Consider the following 21,912-nt stretch of genomic DNA (forward strand, 5'->3'; position numbering starts at 1 on the left):
AATTGTGGCAATTGAAATGGCCGAACAAAAAACTCCTTATGACAGTTTCACTGCTCGATCGGTAAGGAGCAAATACTCTCTGATCCCGCTGTCTTTCTCACCTGTCCCGTGTTCTCTGCTCACTGGATAAAATCCCATGGCCATCTGCTGGAAGTACTTCCACCAAGGCCCCTTCTACAAATGTCCCTGCAGCACATCAGCATCTGCTGTAGCTTTGGTTGCAGCAGTGGGGGAACTCAAGCCTTACCTCGCCCAAACCATCTCCATTCTCAGGCAGCATTTTGCTTTGCCTTAGAAGTCGTTCCAGCTCTTGTGGCTGTGTAGATGGCCCGAAGAATAGGAAACAAGCGTCTCAGAGCTGGTGTTATCTTTCCAGAAATGAAGCAAAGAAACTCAAACCGAACCAAGTTTCTAAAATAGTGCTTTTGAGAGAAGTGCACCCCCATTCTTCTCACAGGGAAACTTGCCTGAAACCTGGAGATGAGGCTGTAAAGCCAGAGTCTCTTCTGCTTCTTGTGCAGTGCTGCTGAGACACTCAGTGACCACCTTCTTTCCTAACCCAAGCCACTTTCTCCATATCACCAAGCTGGAGCCTGGTGACGGGGAGAGCCTGCCAAAACCTCCTGTTTGTTTCCTGGCACTTTCTGGGATGGACACAGCGTTAATGCATTGACTTGAGAATCCAACGAGCACAGGGTTACCACAGGGATGACACTTCGGATTTCACCATGAATATTTTCCTTTTGCCACGTAAGGGAACCTGAAATTTTCAGAGTCTGAGAGACAGAGCTGCAGGTGGCTCCTGTGTGCCCAAAAAGGCATTTTCAACCCAATACATTTGTGGAGGCATCTTAATGTGTCTGTGTTGGAAATGAGATTCCAAATGTTTGTTTCCTTCCCCGAGGAACACCTGCTGGATTTCCTTTCTTTTCTTCCAATTACCATCATTTTCAAGAACAGGACAAAAAGCTTGATGAGTTTTCTTTTATGGCAGCTGTGCTTAAGGGACCAACAAGCACTGCAGAGATTCTTTTCAGATAACAATCCTTGGAAATAGTAGAGTTAGTTAGAATAGCAAAATCCCTCTTCCAAAAAGGCTGCCAAGCTGCTGGGAATCCTCCGAGAAGGAAACATGTATTTGCTGATGTAGTTGCCACTAACTAGATCAGGCAATGAAATCAGCTGCCAAGGCAAGATCTGCTGGATGTTGGCAAAGCTGTGGCTTTGGGGCTTGGGTTTTTTCATGATACAGGAAAGTCGTCATCCAAATGATACAGGAAAGTCATCTCTGCCTCTCTGCCAGGGCAAAAACTGCCACTGCAGAGTGGAGCTTAAACAATGGGCTCTGGAGAGCAGTTACAGATGGGAAAGAAGCAGGTGGAGCTTTGTGTTTCCTTTTTCTCCAGGCTAAATACCACATAGCCACAAAAGGGCCCCCACAGCTGCGGCAGCCCGACCAGTTCTCGCCTTTGCTGCGTGACTTCCTGAGCTGCTGCCTGCAGAAAGGCGAGGCGCAGCGCTGGTCTGCCAAGGAGCTGCTGCAGGTAAAATGCCAAAAGGGCTGCAGGTGAAACAGTGTCCGAGGGATGGGCTCCTCCTCCACTGAAATCCAAGGCATCAGATGAGCCCCCATCCTCCTCACTTCCAACCTTGGTGCTGTTCAGCTGACAATGGGGAGGAATCCTAGACTGACTGGGCTGGGCTGGCAGGGAGTGCTGGGATTTAGCGCTGGCGAAAATCACCAGGGCACTTACTCATTTCTTGCTGGGAGCTATGGATTAGGAGAAGGGCAAAACAGGCTTCAAACTTAAAAGGAATAACAAATTTTATTATCAGGCCCACAAGAATAAGAAAGGTCTCACCTGTGTAGTGAAATCTCACCCAGGTCATGGCAGTCACGGTGTTGGATTTCAGGCTGTGCTGGGCCCCTCTCTCTGCCCGGTAGCCGCTGGGAGGGGAGGCTCGGCCTGGAGCCGTCGCTGCACGCTGGGGAGAGGGTTTAGTGTGGGCAAGATGTCAGCAGCCGTGGCCTGGCCCAGCCTGGGGCCGGGGTCCCGCAGCCTCCATCCCCCGCCCGGGAGCCGCTGGGGTCTGGCCCGGCCTCCCCCAGGAGCACAGGCCGTGGGCGAGCAGGGCCGGCCTCACCAGAGCTCCGTTACCTTCGGGGGCCGGAAGCAAAGAGGGCCAGTTCCCGGGCTGGTGGTTTTCAAAATGTGGATCATCACAGAGGCACATCTCATTTCTAAATGGTGCAAAATGTTGTCAGTTCTCAGAACTAGCCAGCCATTGGCCTGTCTCAGGCACAGAGGAAGCTCCCAGCAGCTTCTCTCAAAGAAATCACTTCTGTGTCAATTAATCTCAAACTAACACACAGGGACATGGAAAGGTCATCTAGTCTGTGTCCTGCAATGAGCAGGGACATCTTTCAAGAGATCAGGATACTCACACCTCAGATATTTCCAGGGGTGGGCCACCTACCAGCTCTTGGGGCAGCCTGTGCCACTCTTGCCCCATGCTCCTGACCTAATCTGACTCAATCCCCTTTTCATTTAAAAAGCATTCCCCTGCCTTTGAAGCTCTTAGCTTGGAAAATCATGCTTTCTTGTTGTTTTCTTTTCCTTTCTGCAGCATCAATTTATAACATCGGCCATGCCTGGGTCCAGCCTGGCACCACTCATCATGGCAGTGAAGAAGTGGAAGGAGGAGATATGAATGCACCAATCAATTTCAAACTGTTTTTTCCATGCCCAACTTAGAGTAGGATTGTAGAGTAGGATTGTAGAGTAGGACTGCAGTGTAGGATTGTAGTGTAGGATTGTAGAGTAGGACTGTAGTGTAGGATTGTAGTGTAGGATTGTAAAGTAGGACTGCAGTGTAGGATTGTAGTGCAGGATTGTAGAGTAGGATTATAAATAAAGTTACTAATACCTCAACTCCTTTGGAACATTTCTCTCCTTCTGACCCTGTGAGAAAGCTCAACATTTCCTCCTGAATTGTCAGTTTTTTCTTAGAGGTGGAAAGTGACATTGATGGCTTCTTTGGTACTGTTCGTAAGGGGGGAAGGCTCCTCTTCATTCATCCTCTCCAGACCACACTGCCTTTGGAATATGGCCAACTGGCCAAGTTTTGCCCAGCTCTGGCATTTCTATTTGAGGCAGAAACAGCAATGGCATTTGCAGGAAAAACCAAAGGAGGAGCGGTGCAACGCAAACATCCTGTGCAGATGCAGGCTGTGCAGATGTGACTCGAGAACATTTGGGTTCCTGCCACTTGGATTTGTATCCCTAAGTGCAATCTCTTTGGCTGGAGGAGAGTCTGGCTGAAGAGAGAAAGCAGAAAGAGCAGTGAGGTTGCTGTGCAAGGTCTCCTGTGGTGCAGAGCTGTCAGCGACTGTGAGGTGAGAGCGGGCCCGGCCTTGGCCAGGCTGGAGCCCCAGCAGAGCCCTGGCAGAGCCCGGAGAAGCCTGAGCCTCGGCAGAGGCAGGCTGGAAGGAGGCCCTTGGAGCTGCAAGAGGCAGCAGCCTGGCCCTGGCTGCCTCTTGCTGGCACCAGGCAAATCCTCCGCTCTCAGAGCCAAGCTGGCAGCTGGCTGCTCCTGAGGGGAAGCGGCGCCGTGCTGGGCACAGCACACACTGGTGCCATGGGCTGTCTGGAGTCTGCACAGGAGGAGAGAAAGGCAAAGAGCAGCCCAGGGCTGGTGCCCTGCCTGACCATTCCTGCTCTTCTGCCGCCTGCCCTGGAACTCCTGGCAATGGTCAGCAGTGTGTGCAGCACTCTGGGCACAGGGGGAGGGAGCCGGGCTGCTCCGCAGGCTCCAGCACAGGGCAGTGTCCTTCAGGCACGGCATTTCTGCCAGGGGAACCCAGGCCAGCGTGAGGCAGTGACAGCAAGTCAGGGCACATCTGCACAAGCCAGTGCCTCACACAGCTCTGGGACCAAGCGCCTGCAATCCTGGAGCTCTGCACTCAGCCAGAGCAAAGGTGTGAAATGCAGAGGGTTTTGCAGAAATATTCAGGGGCACCAGGCCAGCCTGCTTTGTGCTCTCTGGGGCACAGCAAGCACTGTGCAATGGAGCTCGGAGCTGCTGGCAGAGAGGGACTATGGGCATGTGCCTGAGGCTTGTTCTTGAGTAGTGATTTGGGAGGGAGCAGAAGGGTCTCAGTAGGCAATTTGTGTTTGCTTCATTAATTGCTAAATGAAAGACACAATGTGGCCTCACGCAGCAAGAGCACTTGCAGAACTTATTGACTGTAAGTTTGTGTCAAATTCCAGAAAAGGAAGGAGAGGTGTTGATCTGTAACAAATAGGGCTGGTGAGTTCCATTAGCTTTAACAGTTTTCTGGGATTGAAAGTCAACAAATCTGCTCTCCCAAAGGAATTCCCACTATTGGTCTGTGTCTCGATGGATGTTCCTGCCCCGGTGTTCATCCAGGTGCCCACAAGGAGCCAGGAAGATGTGGAGCCTCCCAGCCAGGTGTCTTCCCAACACCGATCACCAGGACCACGGATCACCAGGGCTCTGCCCAACGGGGGTCACTGGGGATCATCCAACGCCGATCCTCCCATGGGGGATGGAGCTGGAGCAGCGCACGAAGCTCTTCCTGCACTCGGGGCACTCGCAGGGCTTCCCTTACTGGTGACTCTGTTGGTGTTGGGTCAAGTTAGATCTCCTGGAGAAGCTCTTCCCACACTGGGGACACTCGTAGGGCCTCTCCCCAGTGTGGATGCGCCAGTGGACGGTGAGGATGGTGTTGCGGTTGAAGCTCTTCCCGCAGTCGGGGCAGCGGAAAGGCCTCTCATCTGTGTGAATCCGCTCATGTCTGATGAGAGTGGAGCTGCGCTGAAACCTCTTCCCACACTTGGGACACTCGTAGGGCTTCTCCCCGGTGTGGATGAGCTGGTGATTTGTCAGGGTGGAGCTCTGACCAAAGCTCTTCCCACAATCCAAGCAGGTGTAGGGCCGTTCCCCACTGTGGCTCCCCTGGTGCTTCCTAAGGCTGGAGCGGTCATTGAAGCTCTTCCCACATTCCCCACACTTGTAGGGCTTTTCCCCAGTGTGAATCACTTGGTGCCGCATAAGGGTGGAGCTCTGGCTGAAGCTCTTCCCACATTCCCCACACTTGTAGGGCTTTTCCCCAGTGTGGATCCTCTGGTGCTGCATCAGGTGGGAGTTCTGGCTGAAGCCCTTCCCACATTCCAAGCACCTGTGGGGCTTCTCCCCTCCATGAGGCTTCACCCCCAGCTCCGAGCTCTGGCTGGATCTCCGGCCGCCTTCCTGGCACTGGGGGGATCTTTCCTCTTCACAGCTCCTTGGGCTGGGTTTACAGACCCTCCTCGTGCGGGATCTCTGGGGCTTTCCCTTCTCCTCCATCTGGCCTCAGTTTGGGAATGAAAAATCCTGGTTTGGGGAAAAAACAAGAGAAGAATGTCTTGGGCTGGGGATTCCTCCTTGCCCAAGTTCATCTCAGGAAGTCATTGGGCATCTTGTGTCTGTAAGAACCTCCAGGACACCAAGATTCACCACAAACATCCTGCAAACATCAAGATGTTACTATGGGGTTAAATGTTTCTGAAAATGTTTCTTAAAATCATGTAGAGGTAGGCCACAAGCATGCTCGGTATTAAGGATGGTCTAGCAAGCTGAAATGTTCACGGTAACAGGAACTGGTACTTGGGGTCTCCAAGATACCCACCCAGAGATAAGATTCAGACATGTTCGTACAAGGATGAGCTAACTCTCATGAAGCAATATAGATAAAGTTAATGAAGATTTATTAATGAAACAATATTGATAAGGTGATTATAGTGATTACTGCTACAGCTGAAATTGTAGAAATATGTGCACTTTGGACAAAGATGATGGAGCTAGATTTGGGTTGCTGATACCCCCAATTCACGCACACTTCAGTAAAGCACCTGCACGTAATCAGTCTGTGATTATGTGTGTTCCTGAACTCTAACATTTTGGTGACCGAGATGGGACTCTGTGAGTGCTGCTGAGTGAGCTCACGACCCGATCACACTCCAGCCGGCACCGAGGGATTCTCGGGGAGCCCATCTGGCCGCGACCGTCTCCGCCGCTCACAACATCCCTCTGAGAGAGGTAAGGAGCTTTTCGCTCTGCTCTGGTGCCTGCCGAGAAGACGCAGCGAAAGCTTCGCACGGTTGCGCTGGAGGAATTCCTGGTATTGCCCAGGCGCCGTCTGTCAGACAAGTGCAAAAGCGTTGCAGGTTGGGCAGCAGTGGTGTGTGGTGTATTGTAACTGTAACATGGAGAAGCTTAAAGGGATTTGAGGTGGCAATGCCCCTGTACCACGTACTTCTCCTTTGGGGTGCTTATTAGCACATTGGAAACAGGGTAACTTTGGGCAAGATTTATGTAAAGTTGATTGATTATTGTAATACATGGTGGCCAGGATATGACCTGGACAGTGGGGAAAAGTGGCCGAGAAATGGATCTTTGCAGTAGAACACCATTTTACAGTTGATGTTGTGCTGTAAGCCAGAGGGAAAGTGGGATGAAGTTCCGTACGTTGATTTGTTTTCCTATTTGCGAGACAAGCCAGAATGGCAGGCTGAGTGTGGATTGATGGCAGTTAAGGCACGTGTGAGTGACAAATGTGAGGTTTGTGTAAAAGGAAAAAGTTGTTTAGAGCACCTGGCATTAAAAGAAAGTTTGCTTCAGGGGAAAGAGATGGATGTTGATTTACAAGTGGTTTCAGCAGAACCAAAAGAACCCGATTTTGTTTTGTCTGCTTCCGCTTCACCCAATCCTATTTCACCTAACCCTATCTCGCCTAATCCCACTTCACCTTTCCCTCTTTATCCTCCTCTACCGCCTTCACCTGATCCTTCTTCTCCAGGAGATGATCAAAATCTACCTGTGATACAAGGAAATGTGAAAAATGCTGGGGAGGAAGATAGCAGTAGTGGGGTGATGATAATAAATCAGCGACACCGGTATCCCATCGGACTCGGTCACAGCTTGCTCCGGTTCTGGGTACAATGGGAAAAGATTTGGGCAGACAAAGGCGGACTGTGATTGCCCCCTTGAGACAAGGAGTAGGAGTAGAAGGGCTGGTGTTTGTGGAAGTTCCTTTTTCACCTGCAGACCTGATAATTTGGAAACAATCAGCTGGAACTTAGAGAGAAAATCCTGATAAAGTAGCAGGGGTGGTAAAAGTGATTATGAAAACTCAGAATCCAGACTGGGATGATATACAAGTAATAGTGGAGAATTTAATGGACTCTACGGAGAAAGAGATGGTGCTTAGAGCAGCCAAGGAGAAGGTGAGAGAAGATCTCAGAACTGGGGTGGTGACGGCGACTTTAGATGAGAACTTTCCAACCGAGGATCCAGGGTGGGATCCCAATGCCTTTGGGGACATGCGGAGGCTGAAGAGATATCAAGAGTGGCTCCAGACAGGGGTTTGGAATGCTGTACCTAAGGCTACTGTTAAGTCAAATCTTAAGGCAAGAATCAGACAGCACACCAATATGATGTGGAACTGAGACCTTTATTTTTTGCTCTTGCATTACTTATATAGTTTTTGCCAAGCATCTAAAAATAGAATACAAACTTATAGCTCTAGTTTATAACACTGTTTTCATTCTTCTCTAAACACGTTACTACCCTTATCTTAAAGCAAACTACTAGATGCTTGCAGACCTTTGTTTGATCCTTGTTCTTGCTCAACAAGCAGGAATATTTATCACTTTGTTTTCTTTGGCAGTTCACTGTTAGGGTCAGCATGCTCTGTAAAGAGGCTGTAAGCTAAGCACACCTGCAAAAGCCTCAACAGGCTATGAATTGGTCTAAATTGTATGAGATAAGACAGGAAAAGAAAGAATCCCCTGCTGCATTTTTGGAAAGGCTTAAGGAGGCAGCAAGAAAGTATACAGATCTTCAACTAGAAACAGAACAAGCGAATGTTCAGCTTGTGTTCATTTTTCTTGGGCAGTCACAGGATGATATTAGGAGAAAATTGTAGAAGTTAGAAGGAGAAGATTCAAGGAATTTGAATCAATTACTTGAAGTGGCTTGGAAAGTATACAATAACAGGGAAAAGGAAGCTAGTAAAAAGCAGCAGCAACATCTTTTGGCAGTGATCCAAGGAAGAGAGAATCCAGGTTTCAGAGGTCACGGCAGAGGTGGTCATGGCCTGGGGTGGGGCGGACTTGGCAGAGGACGAGGGGGATGGGTTTTGCCAAGATTGGGGTTAAATCAATGTGATTATTGTAAACAAGAGGGGCACTGGAAAAATGAATGCCCAAATTGGTTTAACCAGGGCAATCAGTTCAGCCAGAATCAAGATGCTTCCAAATTAATGGTGCTGGGGGAGTACAGCAGCTGACTAGAATCAGAACAAAAACCAATACAAGAACCTTTAGTAACTATACAATTGGGAGATAAAGAAGTAAAATTTCTGGTGGATACAGGAGCTACATATTCTGTGCTAAATTATCTAAAAGGGCAAACTGGAGACAAAACAGCAACAATAGTTGGAGACACAGGGAAGGAAGAGAATCGACCATTCCTGCAACCCCTGGATTTGTGCTTTGGAAACAAAATGTTAACACATGAATTTTTAGATATGCCTGAGTGTCCAATTCCACTTTGAGGATGAGATTTATTAGCAAAACTTGATGCAGTGATAACTTTTGAAAACGGGGAGCTTTTAATGAAAATACCTGAATCAAAGACAGGACAAATCTTAATGATAAAAGAAAAACCAGTCCCTACTATCTCTCAGGAAGTAGAGGATGCAGTAATTCCCTCTGTATGGGAAACAGACATACCAGGAAAATCTAAGTTGACACAACCAGTACATGTAGAATGAAAAGAAGGAGCAAAAGCTGTCCAGGTTAAACAGTATCCCATAAAGCCAGAAGCACGGCAAGGAATAGTAAAGATTATTGAAAAGTTTTTGAAGTACCAAATTTCAGAAGAATGTGAATCAGAATTTAATACACCAATATTTCCAGTGAAGAAACCAAATAGTGAGAACAGACTAGTACAGGATTTGAGAGCAATAAATTGTATAACTAAAGATATTTACCCAGTGGTAGCTAATCCTTACACATTGTTGACATCTGTGAAAGAGAAATAGAAATGGTTTACTGGAATTGATTTAAAAGATGCCTTTTTCTGCATAGCCCTTGACAAAGAAAGTAGGAAACTGTTTGCCTTTGAATGGGAAAACCAGACAATGGAAGGAAAACTCAGCTCACCTGGACACGACTCCCACAAGGATACAAGAACAGTCCAACCCTATTTGGAAGCCAGCTGGTGAAGGAGCTGGAGATTTGGACTGAGAATGGGCAAGTACCGAGAGAACAATACCTGCTGTTACAGTATGCTGATGATATACTGACAGCTACAGAAAACAACCTGCATAAAGGTAACAATTGAAATTTTAAATCAGCTGGGAATGGGAGGATATAAAGTGTCTAAAGGAAAGGCACAAATTGCCCAGCAGACTGTGATTTACCTGGGGTGTGAAATCTCACAAGGGCAATGTAAGCTGGGTACTAATCGTATTCAAGCTATTTGTGCCATTCCAGAACCCCAGAACCTGCGTGAGCTGCGAGTTTTCCTTGGGATGACAGAGTGGTACCACCTGTGGATCATGGACTATGGACTAATTGCAGAGCCCCTGTATGAAGCCCAGAAGACACAACCGCTTACCTGGGGCAAACCACAGAAGGAGGCCTTCCTCAGACTGAAGGAGGCATTGACAACAGCTCCTGCGTTAGGATTGCCTGATTTATCCAAAGATTTTCAGCTGTTTATGCATGAAAGATCACACCCAGCACTGGGAGTGCTGACCCAACATTTGGGAAGCTGGAAAAGGCCGGTAGGTTGCTTTTCCAAACAACTTGACAACGTGAGTGCCGGATGGCCTTCATGCCTGCGGGCAGTTGCAGCCACTGTGATGCTGATCCAAGAAGCCAGGAAACTCACGATGGGTAGACACACAGATGTCTATGTGCCACACATGGTGACCACTGTTTTAGAACAAAAGGGGGCCATTGGCTATCTCCAAGCAGGATGATGAAATTCCAGGTAATCCTAACCGAGCAGGATGATGTCACATTAAAGACAGCTAATCTCTTGAATCCAGCTTTGTTCCTTACCAGCAAACACATCTGCCCAACGAGCAGAACTGGTTGCTTTAACCAGGGCATTAGAGATGAGTGAAGGGAACAAAGTAAATATCTGGACTGATTCAAAACATGCTTTTGGAGTGGTGCATGTACACAGGGCACTGGGGAAAGAAAGAGGACTGCTGTCTTTTCAAGGCACACACATTAAACATCAAGATGCAGTCCTGCAATTAATAAATGCAGTATAAAAGCCTGAGCAAGTAGCAATCATGCACTGTAAAGCTCACCAATCAGGAAACTCCAAAATTCATGAGGGAAATCGGAAAGCAGACTGGACAGCCCGACAAGCTGCTTGAGAAGCGCAAACTGCAATGGCATTGATACCTTTAAAAACTAATGTATCTCAATTCAATTTACCTCCAGAACCAAAATATTCAATAGAGGATGAGAAACTGGGACGCTCACTGAATGCACAGAAGAATTCAGAAGGGTGGTATGTGACTACACAGGGACAAGTAGTGGTACCCCCCTCGATAATGACAGAAGTTCTGCAAATTAAACATAACAAATGTCATTGGAGTGCAGAGGCATTGGTGAAATTGTTAAAACAAAATTTAAATTCAGTACAGATGTCAACAATGGCAAAATCAGTAATGTCAAAATGTGAAATTTGCTTAAAGAACAATCCAGTGGCTAGATGACAGGCACAATTAGGGAAAACCAGGAGATTATTGGCAAGTAGATTTTGTAGAATTACCAAGAACACGAGGATACAAATATCTATTGGTAGGGGTTGACACATTTTCAGGATGGCCAGAAGCTCTTCCCTGTCGCACAAATCAAGCAAAGGAGACAGTCAAGTGGTTGCTGCAAGAAATCATTCCAAGATTTGGGGTGCCTCTAGGAATATCATCAGATAGGGGCCCACATTTCACAGCCACAGTAGTGAGGGAGGTGAGTAGGTTACTGGGAATAGCTTGGCATCTCCATACACCATGGAGACCCCAATCCAGTGGACAGGTACAGAGGATGAATCAGACATTGAAGAGGCAGATCAGCAAAATATGCCAAGAGGCTAAATTGCAGCAGCCACAAGCTTTACCAATAGCACTGCTGAGGATTCAGATAAAGTCTAGAAATGGGATGTCAGTCAGTCCTTATGAGATATTGTATGGGAAACCATATGAATCCCCTGAACCTAATCCAAATGTACATGTTACAGGGAAGCAAGAGGTGTAGAATTATGTTCTGTCTCTTGGAAAAGCTCGAGCTCGACTTCAGAGCACCCTTGTGTGGAACAGGCCGCTGACTCTTGAGAATCCAGTTCATGACATCCCCCCGGGAGATGAAGTGTACGTTAAAAGCTGGAAGGAAGAACCATTAAAAGAAAGGTGGAATGGACCCTATCAGGTACTGTTAACTACCTTGACAGCAGTCAAAGGAGCTGGACTGGATCCCTGCATACATTACACCAGAGTGAAGAAGGTTTCCCCTGCACTGTGGACTGCACAAACTGTGGGGCCAACAAAGCTGCAGATAAAGTGGGTTTGATTGTTTCAAATGTCTAGGTTGCTAGTGACTGTAACGGTGATTATTTTATGGCCTTTAGGGCCATCAGTTGGAATCAATGTTACCTTGGGATGTGAAATGCAAAAGGATCAGCTGACAACTCTTCATTTTAGAATGAAGAGGGATGTGGGGGTGCAGCCAGAAACACAAGTGATAAAAGTCTCTAACACTATTCACGCAGAAAATGGGATGATTGCATTAATGAAAGATTTTGCCAACATGCAAAACAGCAGCAAAATAACTGCCTGTCTGCCAATACCAAGGCAGCAGGAGACCAAATAAATTGGGGAATTATAACATCAAAATTTCCTGAAATACAAAAGAATAAAAATGAAAATGTGAGCTGTGTATTGCAAATAGATTACGAGTACCAAAGTAAGACAGTGTTTGAAAATGCTGTGAAGCCAAAGTATTCATCTAGATGGGATTGTCATGAAAATGGAGGAAAGTATGAACCAAAACTAGGCTGGGATGGGGGATTAGGGAATTATGGATGGTGTTATGAAAAGGTAGCAAAGGTTATTAAAGAAAAGATTCCAGTATCGAAGTGGAAGTGTGAAGGACAGGAAGGAAAAGATCGGGCTGAAGCTTGGGACAGTGCATGGTCAATGAGTGTGCTTCAGAAATTCCAATCTATGGCAGATAGCCCTTGGTGCATTAAGTGGGAAGGCTCTGAAAATGAAACAGATCCAGGGGTATGGAACACTGCAACCAGTGAATGGAGGCAGACAAAGTCAATTGGTGGGTATGGAACAAAATGTAGGACTGTACTTCTGATGATGAAGAAATAAAACAAATGCCAACACTAGTGGTAGCTCTGCAAATTGGATGTGCCTGCAGAAGAATCAAACATAAACAAGGTGAAATAAATGACAAGACAGGACAAGTGATCCAAAAGGAAATATGGAGCACAAGTACAATTCAGAGTCCAGGCCAATTTGGATGGGCAGCAAGCGATGGCACCTGGACAACACATTTGCCTGGAGGTGAAAAAGTAAAAGAGATTACTTTAGGCCTCCCCACCTTATGCCAAATTTAGAAAACGTCACCATTTAAGGGAGAACATGAACTTCTGCAAATAAGGACGAGATGAGAAGTTCAGGAAAACAAAACTGAAGATAAAGAAAGATGGCAGGAACCCTCCAGCAGTGTAAAATTTGAGTGGGCTCCGGAATCCTTGTTTGCTCCAATAGCAAATTATAACAATAGAAAGATGTTGTACAAACTTACAGGTCAGGTAGAAAGATCGGCAAGAGCTACCTAAGAGGGATTTAGAGAGCTAAATGTACAATTACAAGCCACAACTAAAATGACCCTGCAAAACAGATTGGCTTTAGATACGTTATTGTTGAAAGAACACGGAGTGTGCGCGTACCTAAAAGGACAAATTGATCACTGCTGCATCCACATCCCAAATGGAACTGCAAATGTAGAACACGACATTACTCAATTAAAACAAACAGAACATGAAGCACAGAAAGAGAGAGAAGATCTGACCACAAGTTGGGTAGATAAAAATTTTGAAGGGTTAGGATGGAATGTGAGCTCCTGGATCAAATCTATTATTGAGAGTAATAATCCTACTAATTGCGTTCTTAGCAATCTGGTTAATCTGTGCAGTTCTGAAAGGAGAGATAAAGAAAAGAGTATCCTGGAACCAGAAGATAATAAAGGCACTGACACGGGACAGAGATCCACATCCGCATTTGTTATCTCCAAGTCCTCCAGAGTGTAACAACACTTACGACAACTGTGGATTCAAAGATGAACATCAAGTATAATCTCAGAAAAAGGACTGTATATAGTGAAAGCCTTGCACTTATTATAGCAAAGTGAAATATATTGAATGTGGGGAAATACGTTACTATAGGGTTAAATGCTTCTGAAAATGTTTCTTAAAATCATGTAGAGGTAGGCCACAAGAATGCTTGGTATTAGGGACGGTCTAGCAAGCTGAAATGTTTACGGTGATGGCAACTGGTACTTGGGGTCTCCAAGATACCCACCCAGAGATAAGATTCGGACATGTTCGAGCAAGGATGAGCTAACTCTCATGAAGCAATATAGATAAAGTTAATGGAGCAATATTAATGAAACAATATTGATAAGGTTGTTACAGTGATTACCGGTACAGCTGAAATTGTAGAAATATGTGCACTTTGGACAAAGACAACAGAACTAGATTTGGGTTGCTGATACCTCTAGTTCACCCACGCTTCAATAAAACACCTGCATACAGTCAATATACAATTATGTGTTTTCCTGAATGCTAACGAAGACAGATCAAAAACTTCCAAAACACCAAAAATCTGATATCCCCCCAAAATACAAAGATTCTGCCCCCACAAAAAAACAAAACACCAACGTTTAGACCAATAAAGCTCAGAAACTCCAAGATTCAGCCCCGTGAAAATCGTGGATCTCCCTGCCCGGGCACTCGCTGCATGGGGGGGTGAGGGGGGCAATGAGGCCGGGCCGGAGCAGGGGGTGCCTGAGAGAGGCCCCGAGCCCGGGGGAAGCCCCTGCAGAGCCATGGAAGTGGCTCCTGGCCGGACTCGGGGATCCCCCTGGCGATCCCCGCTGGAGCAGCCTGGTCCTGAGGGACTCTGGCCCCTGGCAGGGACCCCAGGCTGCAGCAGGACAAGGATTCCTGTCCCTCAGGGGGAGGCACTGACATGACCTGACTGTGACCCCCATCCCTGTGCCTCTGGGCGGGGAGGGGGACGGAGAGGGGCACAAAGTTAAGCCCGGGAAGGAGGGAGAGCTGGGGGGAAGATGGATTTCCGGAGGAATTACTTTACTTCTCATTTTCTTCCTCTGAAATGTTTGAAAACAAATTCAAATAAGTTCCCCAAGTCAGGAGTGCTGTGCCCGTGACCAAGGATTGAACTGTCCCCACCCTCATCCAGACCCCCGAGCCTTTCCTTGTGTGTTCTGCTCCCCGCTCGGGACAGGAAGGAGAGTCACAGAGTTTTGGCCTCGCTCCGGCATAGCCCTGTTCCATCCCGGACTCACCCCCAGCTCGCAGCGCCCTCAGCTCCCGGGCACCCCGAGCTCCCGGCGCTTCAGCGCAGCGGCGCTTCCTTGGCCTCCTGCCCGGGCCGGGCCCAGCGCCGGGGCCGCTCCTCAGCCCAGGCTAACGAGAAATGGCGGAGCTCAGCCCAAGGCAGGCGAGGCCGTGCCGTGTGCAGAGCCCGCCGCTGGCTGCGATTGGCTGCTTCTGCCGTCACTCGTGGCTCTGGCGCGCGCTGATTGGGCAGAGCGGGGACAAGCCCGGCCCCGCTGGCGCCCCCAGGGCGGCCGTGGGGCAGGAGAGCCGCCATTGCCGGAGCGTCTGTGCGGGCCCGGCAGCGGCGGCAGCAGCGGCCGGAGCCCGGTGAGGCGGCGGCGGAGCTCGGAGGCGGCCCCAGCGCAGCGTCCCGGGCACAGCGCAGCCACCTCCGGCCTCCCGACACGAAGCGGGACGAGCCAGCGCTGCTCCGCCACCGCCTCCTGCCGAGGCCCCAGCGGCAAGGAGACCGCGGGCAGCCGCTCCCGCAGCGCCCTCAGCCCAGGGCCAACACGGGCCGGCCACGGCACAAGCCACCCGCCACAGCCCCCTGCCGCCCCCTCCCGGGCCCGCAGCGAGCCCCGAGCCCCCGCAGAACCGAGCGCGGCTCCCACCTGCGATGGCCGGGGCCGCCTCCGAGCTCCGCCGCCGCCTCTCCGGTTGTTATAAAAGAAATTACAATTTTGACAGCTAGGTCCCTTGGGTTAATGGCAGTTTAATTAAAATGAATACAATTTAGTAAATTGAATAGTAATTTGGTATAAAATAATACAGTTTAGTAAAATAATATAATTTAGGAAAAAATTACAAATTATATATATAATTTGCCAGGAATTAAGTATGATTAAAGCATAAGCAAAACCGACCGGGGTACGGGTTCCTCACCCTGCCTCATGTACAGAGCAAAGCACTTCAAGCTAAACTTATAAACGGTGTGCTTATACATATTAATTAATACTTCCTGTAAATTTCCTCCTATTTCAAATTTTTCTGACTTTACGTCACTTTTCTTCACGGCACATGCGTCACTTGTTGTTAGGGGGTCTTCAGTCTTCTTTTGGGGGTCTTTTGGCGAAGGCTTCTCCTCTTCCTCATTGTCCTTTGGATAACCTTACAGGTTTGTGTGTGCGTACTAAATGATGTGTTAGGTTACTCTACTCATTAGTCTGATATTTACTGGTTTTTAGGCCCAATGCTTAAAGTCGTTCTAATTTTGTCCATCTCAAGGCCATTTTGGTCTTGAGACATCACTTATCTTCTAAACTACATCCTGTACCTTAATTTTAATTTTAATGCAAAGGGGTACATCTGCCTTGTAACACTGATTCTTTTGGTTGCTTCTAATAATAACTTTCCGAATAGTTAAAATTTAGTCAGCACAAATCAATTCCATTTATTTTAATGCCCCATTTCTCTTTTTTATTACATTTATTCATGCTTTTTTAAAAAAAAAACAAAAACAACTTGAATCTTATTTTTTTTACCTTCTCAATAATTTCATTTCTTGCATTTACTTTATTTTCATTTCTAATTTTTAAACTTTTTCCATGCTGTATCAAGCTTTTTGCACTCTCTTTCAAATTTAGTTAACTTTTTTTTGAGCTATTATAGTTTCTTTTCATTCAGTATTCCTTGAATTACTGAACGGATTAGTCTAATAAGGCATGAAATTATACAAAATAGAAACAATAATCTTAATATAAAACACTATACCATAAATTTTAACTTTTTCCACTAAGTGCTTCTAAAAAGGTTATCTCACTAATCAGTCTTAAAAATAAAATTCTATTTTTGAACTGGTACATGTGCTACATTTTTAATATCTTTAGCAATTTTTGTGATGGCTTTTCTGTAATCATTTATCTTTATACAACACTCAGATTTGTTAAACTTTCTACAAACTCCCCCTTCTTCAGCTAACTAATACTCCAGGGCAATTCTGTTTTCATAAACAAATGCTCACATTTGTGAATGTTGCTTGGCCAGCAGCTTTAGGGCAGTAGAGGTGTGGTTTGAAACAACTTTAACTACTGTCTGCAGCTTTATGAACTGATTCAATAGATAGATTTGGGTTCTATATCTCTAAGATCCATCTGCAGCTCAAGTGGCTGGGTCATCTCTCTGCAGGCCATTTGTCTTCATTTCTGGTTTCTTCTTGCTTTTGGAAAGTCAAGGTTCAAGTCTCTTTTATTGTTTTTTAATGTTTCATAAAGTGGTGTACTTAACATATTGCTCTTGGACCTCGGTATAACGAAGAAGGAGGGTCATGTAACTCTTCAGATACAGGTTCTTTTTCACTTTTGAGGTAATTCACTATATGCTCTTTACTCACAAATTTAATATATTCCATCAGGGGCTTTCCATTTGTTACTTGTTGTACCTGGTTGTTCCCAATAGAATTTTAGGTCACTTATGGATTGGTAAGGGTTAGCTCCAGAACTTTTATACCAGCACAAATCAACATGGTTATCCTACAATTAGTTTCTTTTTGTCATTCTCTAATATCCAGCAGGAGTTTTTGGTGGCCAGGTGTTAGTATTGTTATTTGATACAAACTGTTTTAATTATGTGATGATTCAAAATTTATCTTGTAGGTTATTTTATTCTCTTGGAAGTTTGAGTAAGATTTCATTTTAAAAATTGGTCTGGAGCTAGACTCTCACTTTCCCACAGCTATTTTTTTAGCTATTTTAAGTCTTTCACAAATTTAATATTTAAATAATTTTAATTCTGTAACTACTTCTTGCATTAAACCTACAAAAATATTTTAGTTATGGTTGGCCAATCTCAGTTGCTATACTGCTGTTTCAACTGTTCACACTACTTATTCATTTTGTCTAATTCTTTCTTTGGGATCTTTTTTATACTTTTATAAAATTACTGTGATTGTAACAGGCAGCATTAACATATGGATGTGCCACAAACACAGATTTTATCTTGTTTTTGCATTTGTCATATTTGTTTGCATTTGTCACATGGATCAGAATTATTGTGATTTTGTTTTTGCATAGTTTGTTTGCTCATTGTTTGCTTTTGTGCTGCTTGTTTTAATATCGCTTGTTTCTTTCTTATTTTTTTGGATTCTGTCCCATCCTGCTTTATGGTTTTAGCCAGTTGCCAAGGGTATCTTAATGAACACAGTGAAAATAATCCTCAGGAGTTTTCACTCTCTACCTTCCTCAAGGCCCCTTGGGCTGCAGCCAAGGGCCGAGGTGCCGCTCTTCTTGGTAGCAAAGTTTATACCCTGGGGTCTGGTCACTGACACGTTTGGTCTCACTGCTACCCTTGGCCTCATAAGGTTCCTATGAGCCACTTCAACTCTGCTTGTTTCAAGGATGGCACAGATTTCACAGCACTGTCTTATCTCTCTCTCTCTTAGTCAGTTATATTTTTTTTCTTTTAATTTAAACTACTAAAGCTTCAGAGATGTGCCAACTACAATAAAAGTTACTTTTTACACAACTTCAGTTAGCAATTTATTAATAAAACTTTAATTAATAGGGGCTTCTTTTAGCAAAATTTTTGCTGTTAAATAAATAAAACATTTAGTCAAAACCATTTATATTTACTATACAAAATACTGAAAAACAAACATATTTTAAAAATACGGAAATTTAAGGTTCTGTGAAAAAAACCTGTGCTACATGTTTTTAACACTTATAATGCACATAACACAACTGTAACACACTATTTAGATACTATATATTCATAAAATGTGTTTGTGCTTCACAGACTCTGAGCAAGGCAGAATTTGTCTTTTGAATGTGTAAATATAATAAACCAAACCAAATTAATGCCAGGTTGTAACAAATGGTCAGTTGTGTTATATGTTAGAGTTCACTTGGCACAGCCAGCACTGCACACTTTTCAGTTAAATGGGATTTAGGTAGTGCTGCTGTTTCTATTTCCAGCAAAATATCTTTAGGTGAAGGAACAGTTTTACCTCTTTTTTTTTTTTTCCTACTGTTTAGTTTGTAAAGGATACAACAGATAACTCTCACTTTCTTGTGTTTTAGTAATGAATTTATCTTTCCCCCCACCCCAGGGAAGCTACAGGGTAGCATAGTCGCTCTCTTCTTAATAAAAAGGTTCTTCTGAATTTACATACTGATTTAAAGCTTAACAAATCCAATCTTTAAACGATCCAAACTTTGGCCAATTCAAATTATATTTTCGGATCATTTTCTTTGTCTATTTAAACAAATAATAATTAATCATTTTCTGCTTATTTTTCCTCTCCGGGATTCCCATGTATTCCCATGTATTCCATGTATTCCCCTAGATTGGAGTTCCTGGGTTTTGGCATCGAATTGTTATAAATTACTTTCAAATTTCCAAATAATCAATCTAATTGATAATATACTTTAATAAATTGGATAAAAAATAATAAAAGAATACAATATAGTAAAAGAATACAATTTAGTAAGAAAGATAAAATTTAGTAGATATATTCAGATATATATTTATATATATATATATATATGTGTGAATATAATTGGCCAGTGGTTACAAATGGTTAAGGCATAAGCAAAACCGACCCGGGGTACGGAGGGGGTTCCCCACCCTGCCTTACGTACAGAACAAAGCACTTCAAGCTAACCTTATATACTGTATGCTTATACATATTCATTTATGTTTCCCGTATGTTTTCTCCTATTTCTGATTCTGCTGACTTTAGGTCACTTTTCATCACGGCACATGCTTCACTTGTTGTTAGGGGGTCTTCAGTTTTCTTTTGGGGGTCTTTTGGCGAAGGCTTCTCCTCTTCCTCATTGTCCTTTGGATAACCTTACAGGTTTGTGCGTGCGTACTAAGCGTTGTGTTATGTTACTCTACTAATTAGTCTGATATTTACTGATTTTTAGGCCCAATGCTTAAAGTCGTTTTAATTTTGTCCATCTCAAGGCCGTTTTGGTCATGAGACATCACTTATCTTCTAAACTACATCCTGTACCTCAATTTTAACATGTAACATCTGCAAAGGGGTACATCTGCCTTATAACACTGATTCTTTTGGTTGCTTCTAATAGTAACTTTCCAAATAGTTACAATTTAGTCAGCACAAATCAATTCCATTTATTACACAACCTCCCGGGCCCGCAGCGAGCCCCGAGCCCCCGCAGAACCGAGCGCGGCTCCCACCTGCGATGGCCGGGGCCGCCTCCGAGCTCCGCCGCCGCCTCACCGGGCTCCGGCCGCTGCTGCCGCCGCTGCCGGGCCCGCACAGACGCTCCGGCAATGGCGGCTCTCCTGCCCCACGGCCGCCCTGGGGGCGCCAGCGGGGCCGGGCTTGTCCCCGCTCTGCCCAATCAGCGCGCGCCAGAGCCACGAGTGACGGCAGAAGCAGCCAATCGCAGCCAGCGGCGGGCTCTGCACACGGCACGGCCTCGCCTGCCTTGGGCTGAGCTCCGCCATTTCTCGGCAGCCTGGGCTGAGGAGCGGCCCCGGCGCTGGGCCCGGCCCGGGCAGGAGGCCAAGGAAGCGCCGCTGCGCTGAAGCGCCGGGAGCTCGGGGTGCCCGGGAGCTGAGGGCGCTGCGAGCGCTGCGAGCTGGGGGTGAGTCCGGGATGGAGCAGGGCTGTGCCGGAGCGAGGCCAAAACTCTGTGACGCTCCTTTCTGCCCCGGGCGGGGAGCCGAACACACAAGGAAAGGCTCGGGGGTCTGGATGAGGATGGGAACAGTTCAATCCTTGGTCACGGGCACAGCACACCTGACTTGGGGAAATTAATTGAATTTATTACCAAACGTATCAGAACAAGAAAATGAGAAGCAAAGTAATTCCTCTGGAAATGCATCTTTCCCACAGCTGTCCCTCCTTCCCGGGCTTAACTTTCTGCCCCTCTCCGTCCCCCTCCCCGCCCAGAGGCACAGGGATGGGGGTCACAGTCAGGTCATGTCAGTGCCTCCCCCTGAGGGACAGGAATCCTTGTCCTGCTGCAGCCTGGGGTCCCTGCCAGGGGCCAGAGTCCCTCAGGACCAGGCTGCTCCAGCGGGGATCGCCAGGGGGATCCCCGAGTCCGGCCAGGAGCCACTTCCATGGCTCTGCAGGGGCTTCCCCCGGGCTCGGGGCCTCTCTCGGGCACCCCCTGCTCCGGCCCGGCCTCATTGCCCCCCTCACCCCCCCATGCAGTGAGTGCCCGGGCAGGGAGATCCACGATCTTCACGGGGCTGAATCTTGGTGTTTCTGAGTGTTATTGGGCTGAATGTTGGTGCTTTGTTTTTTTGTGGGAGCTGAATCTTACTATTCTGAGTGGATATCAGAATTTTGGTGTTTTGGAAGTTTTTGATCTCTCTCTGTTAGCGTTCAGGAATACACATAATCACAGACTGGTTATATGCAGGTGCTTTATTGAAGCGTGGGGGAACTAGGGGTATCAGCAACCCAAATCTAGCTCCATCATCTTTGTCCAAAGTGCACATATTTCCACAATGTCAGCTGTAGCGGTAATCACTGTAACAACCTTATCAATATTGTTTCATTAATATTGCTTCATTAACCTTGTCCATATTGCTTCATGAGAGGTAGCTCATCCTTGCACGAACATGTCCGAATCTTATTTCTGGGTGGGTATCTTGGAGACCCCAAGTACCAGTTCCCATTACCGTAAACATTTCAGCTTGCTAGACCATCCCTAATACCAAGCATTCTTGTGGCCTACCTCTACATGATTTTAAGAAACATTTTCAGAAACATTTAACCCATAGTAACATATTTCCCCCCTTTGAAAGTATTTCACTTTACTATAATAAGTGTAATGCTTTCACTATATACAGTCCTTTTTCTGAGATTATACTTGATGTTCATCTTTGAATCCACAGTTGTCGTAAGCGTTGTTACACTCTGGAGGACTTGGAGATGACAAATGTGGATGTGGATCTCTGTCCTGTGTCAGTGCCTTTATTATCTTCTGGTTCCAGGATACTCTTTTCTTTATCTCTCCTTTCAGAACTGCACAGATTAACCAGATTGCTAAGAACACAATTAGTAGGATTATCAGACTCTCAAGAATAGTTTTGATCCATGCGCTCACGTTCCATCCTAACCCTTCAAAAATTTTATCTACCCAACTTGTGGTGAGATCTTCCCTCTCTTTCTGTGCTTCATGTTCTATGGGTTTTAATGGATTAATGTCGTGTTCTACATCTGCAGTTCCATTTGGGATGTGGATGCAGCAGTGATTATTGAGA

General features: G+C 45.9%; 1 protein-coding gene and 1 pseudogene across 1 annotated transcript; one reads left to right on the forward strand and one right to left on the reverse strand.

The window, feature by feature from the left end:
• The window catches only part of LOC131588505 (zinc finger protein 208-like), a 911,601-nt pseudogene that overhangs the window by 546,244 nt on the left and 343,445 nt on the right, over positions 1–21,912 (forward strand).
• On the reverse strand, positions 4,321–14,937 carry LOC131588600 (zinc finger protein 239-like). Its single transcript, XM_058857553.1, has 2 exons — positions 14,691–14,937; positions 4,321–5,397 (listed from the first exon to the last, which is right to left on the reverse strand). The coding sequence occupies exon 2, from the start codon at positions 5,368–5,370 to the stop codon at positions 4,630–4,632; it is 741 nt and encodes a 246-aa protein (XP_058713536.1). The 5' UTR covers positions 5,371–5,397; positions 14,691–14,937; the 3' UTR covers positions 4,321–4,629.

Source organism: Poecile atricapillus, chromosome 26, assembly GCF_030490865.1.
Source record: "Poecile atricapillus isolate bPoeAtr1 chromosome 26, bPoeAtr1.hap1, whole genome shotgun sequence".
NCBI lineage: Eukaryota > Metazoa > Chordata > Aves > Passeriformes > Paridae > Poecile > Poecile atricapillus.

Bases quoted from the DNA above. Each gene is read 5' to 3' on its own strand.
- LOC131588600 (XM_058857553.1), bottom strand. From the start codon at position 5,370: ATGGAGGAGAAGGGAAAGCCCCAGAGATCCCGCACGAGGAGGGTCTGT.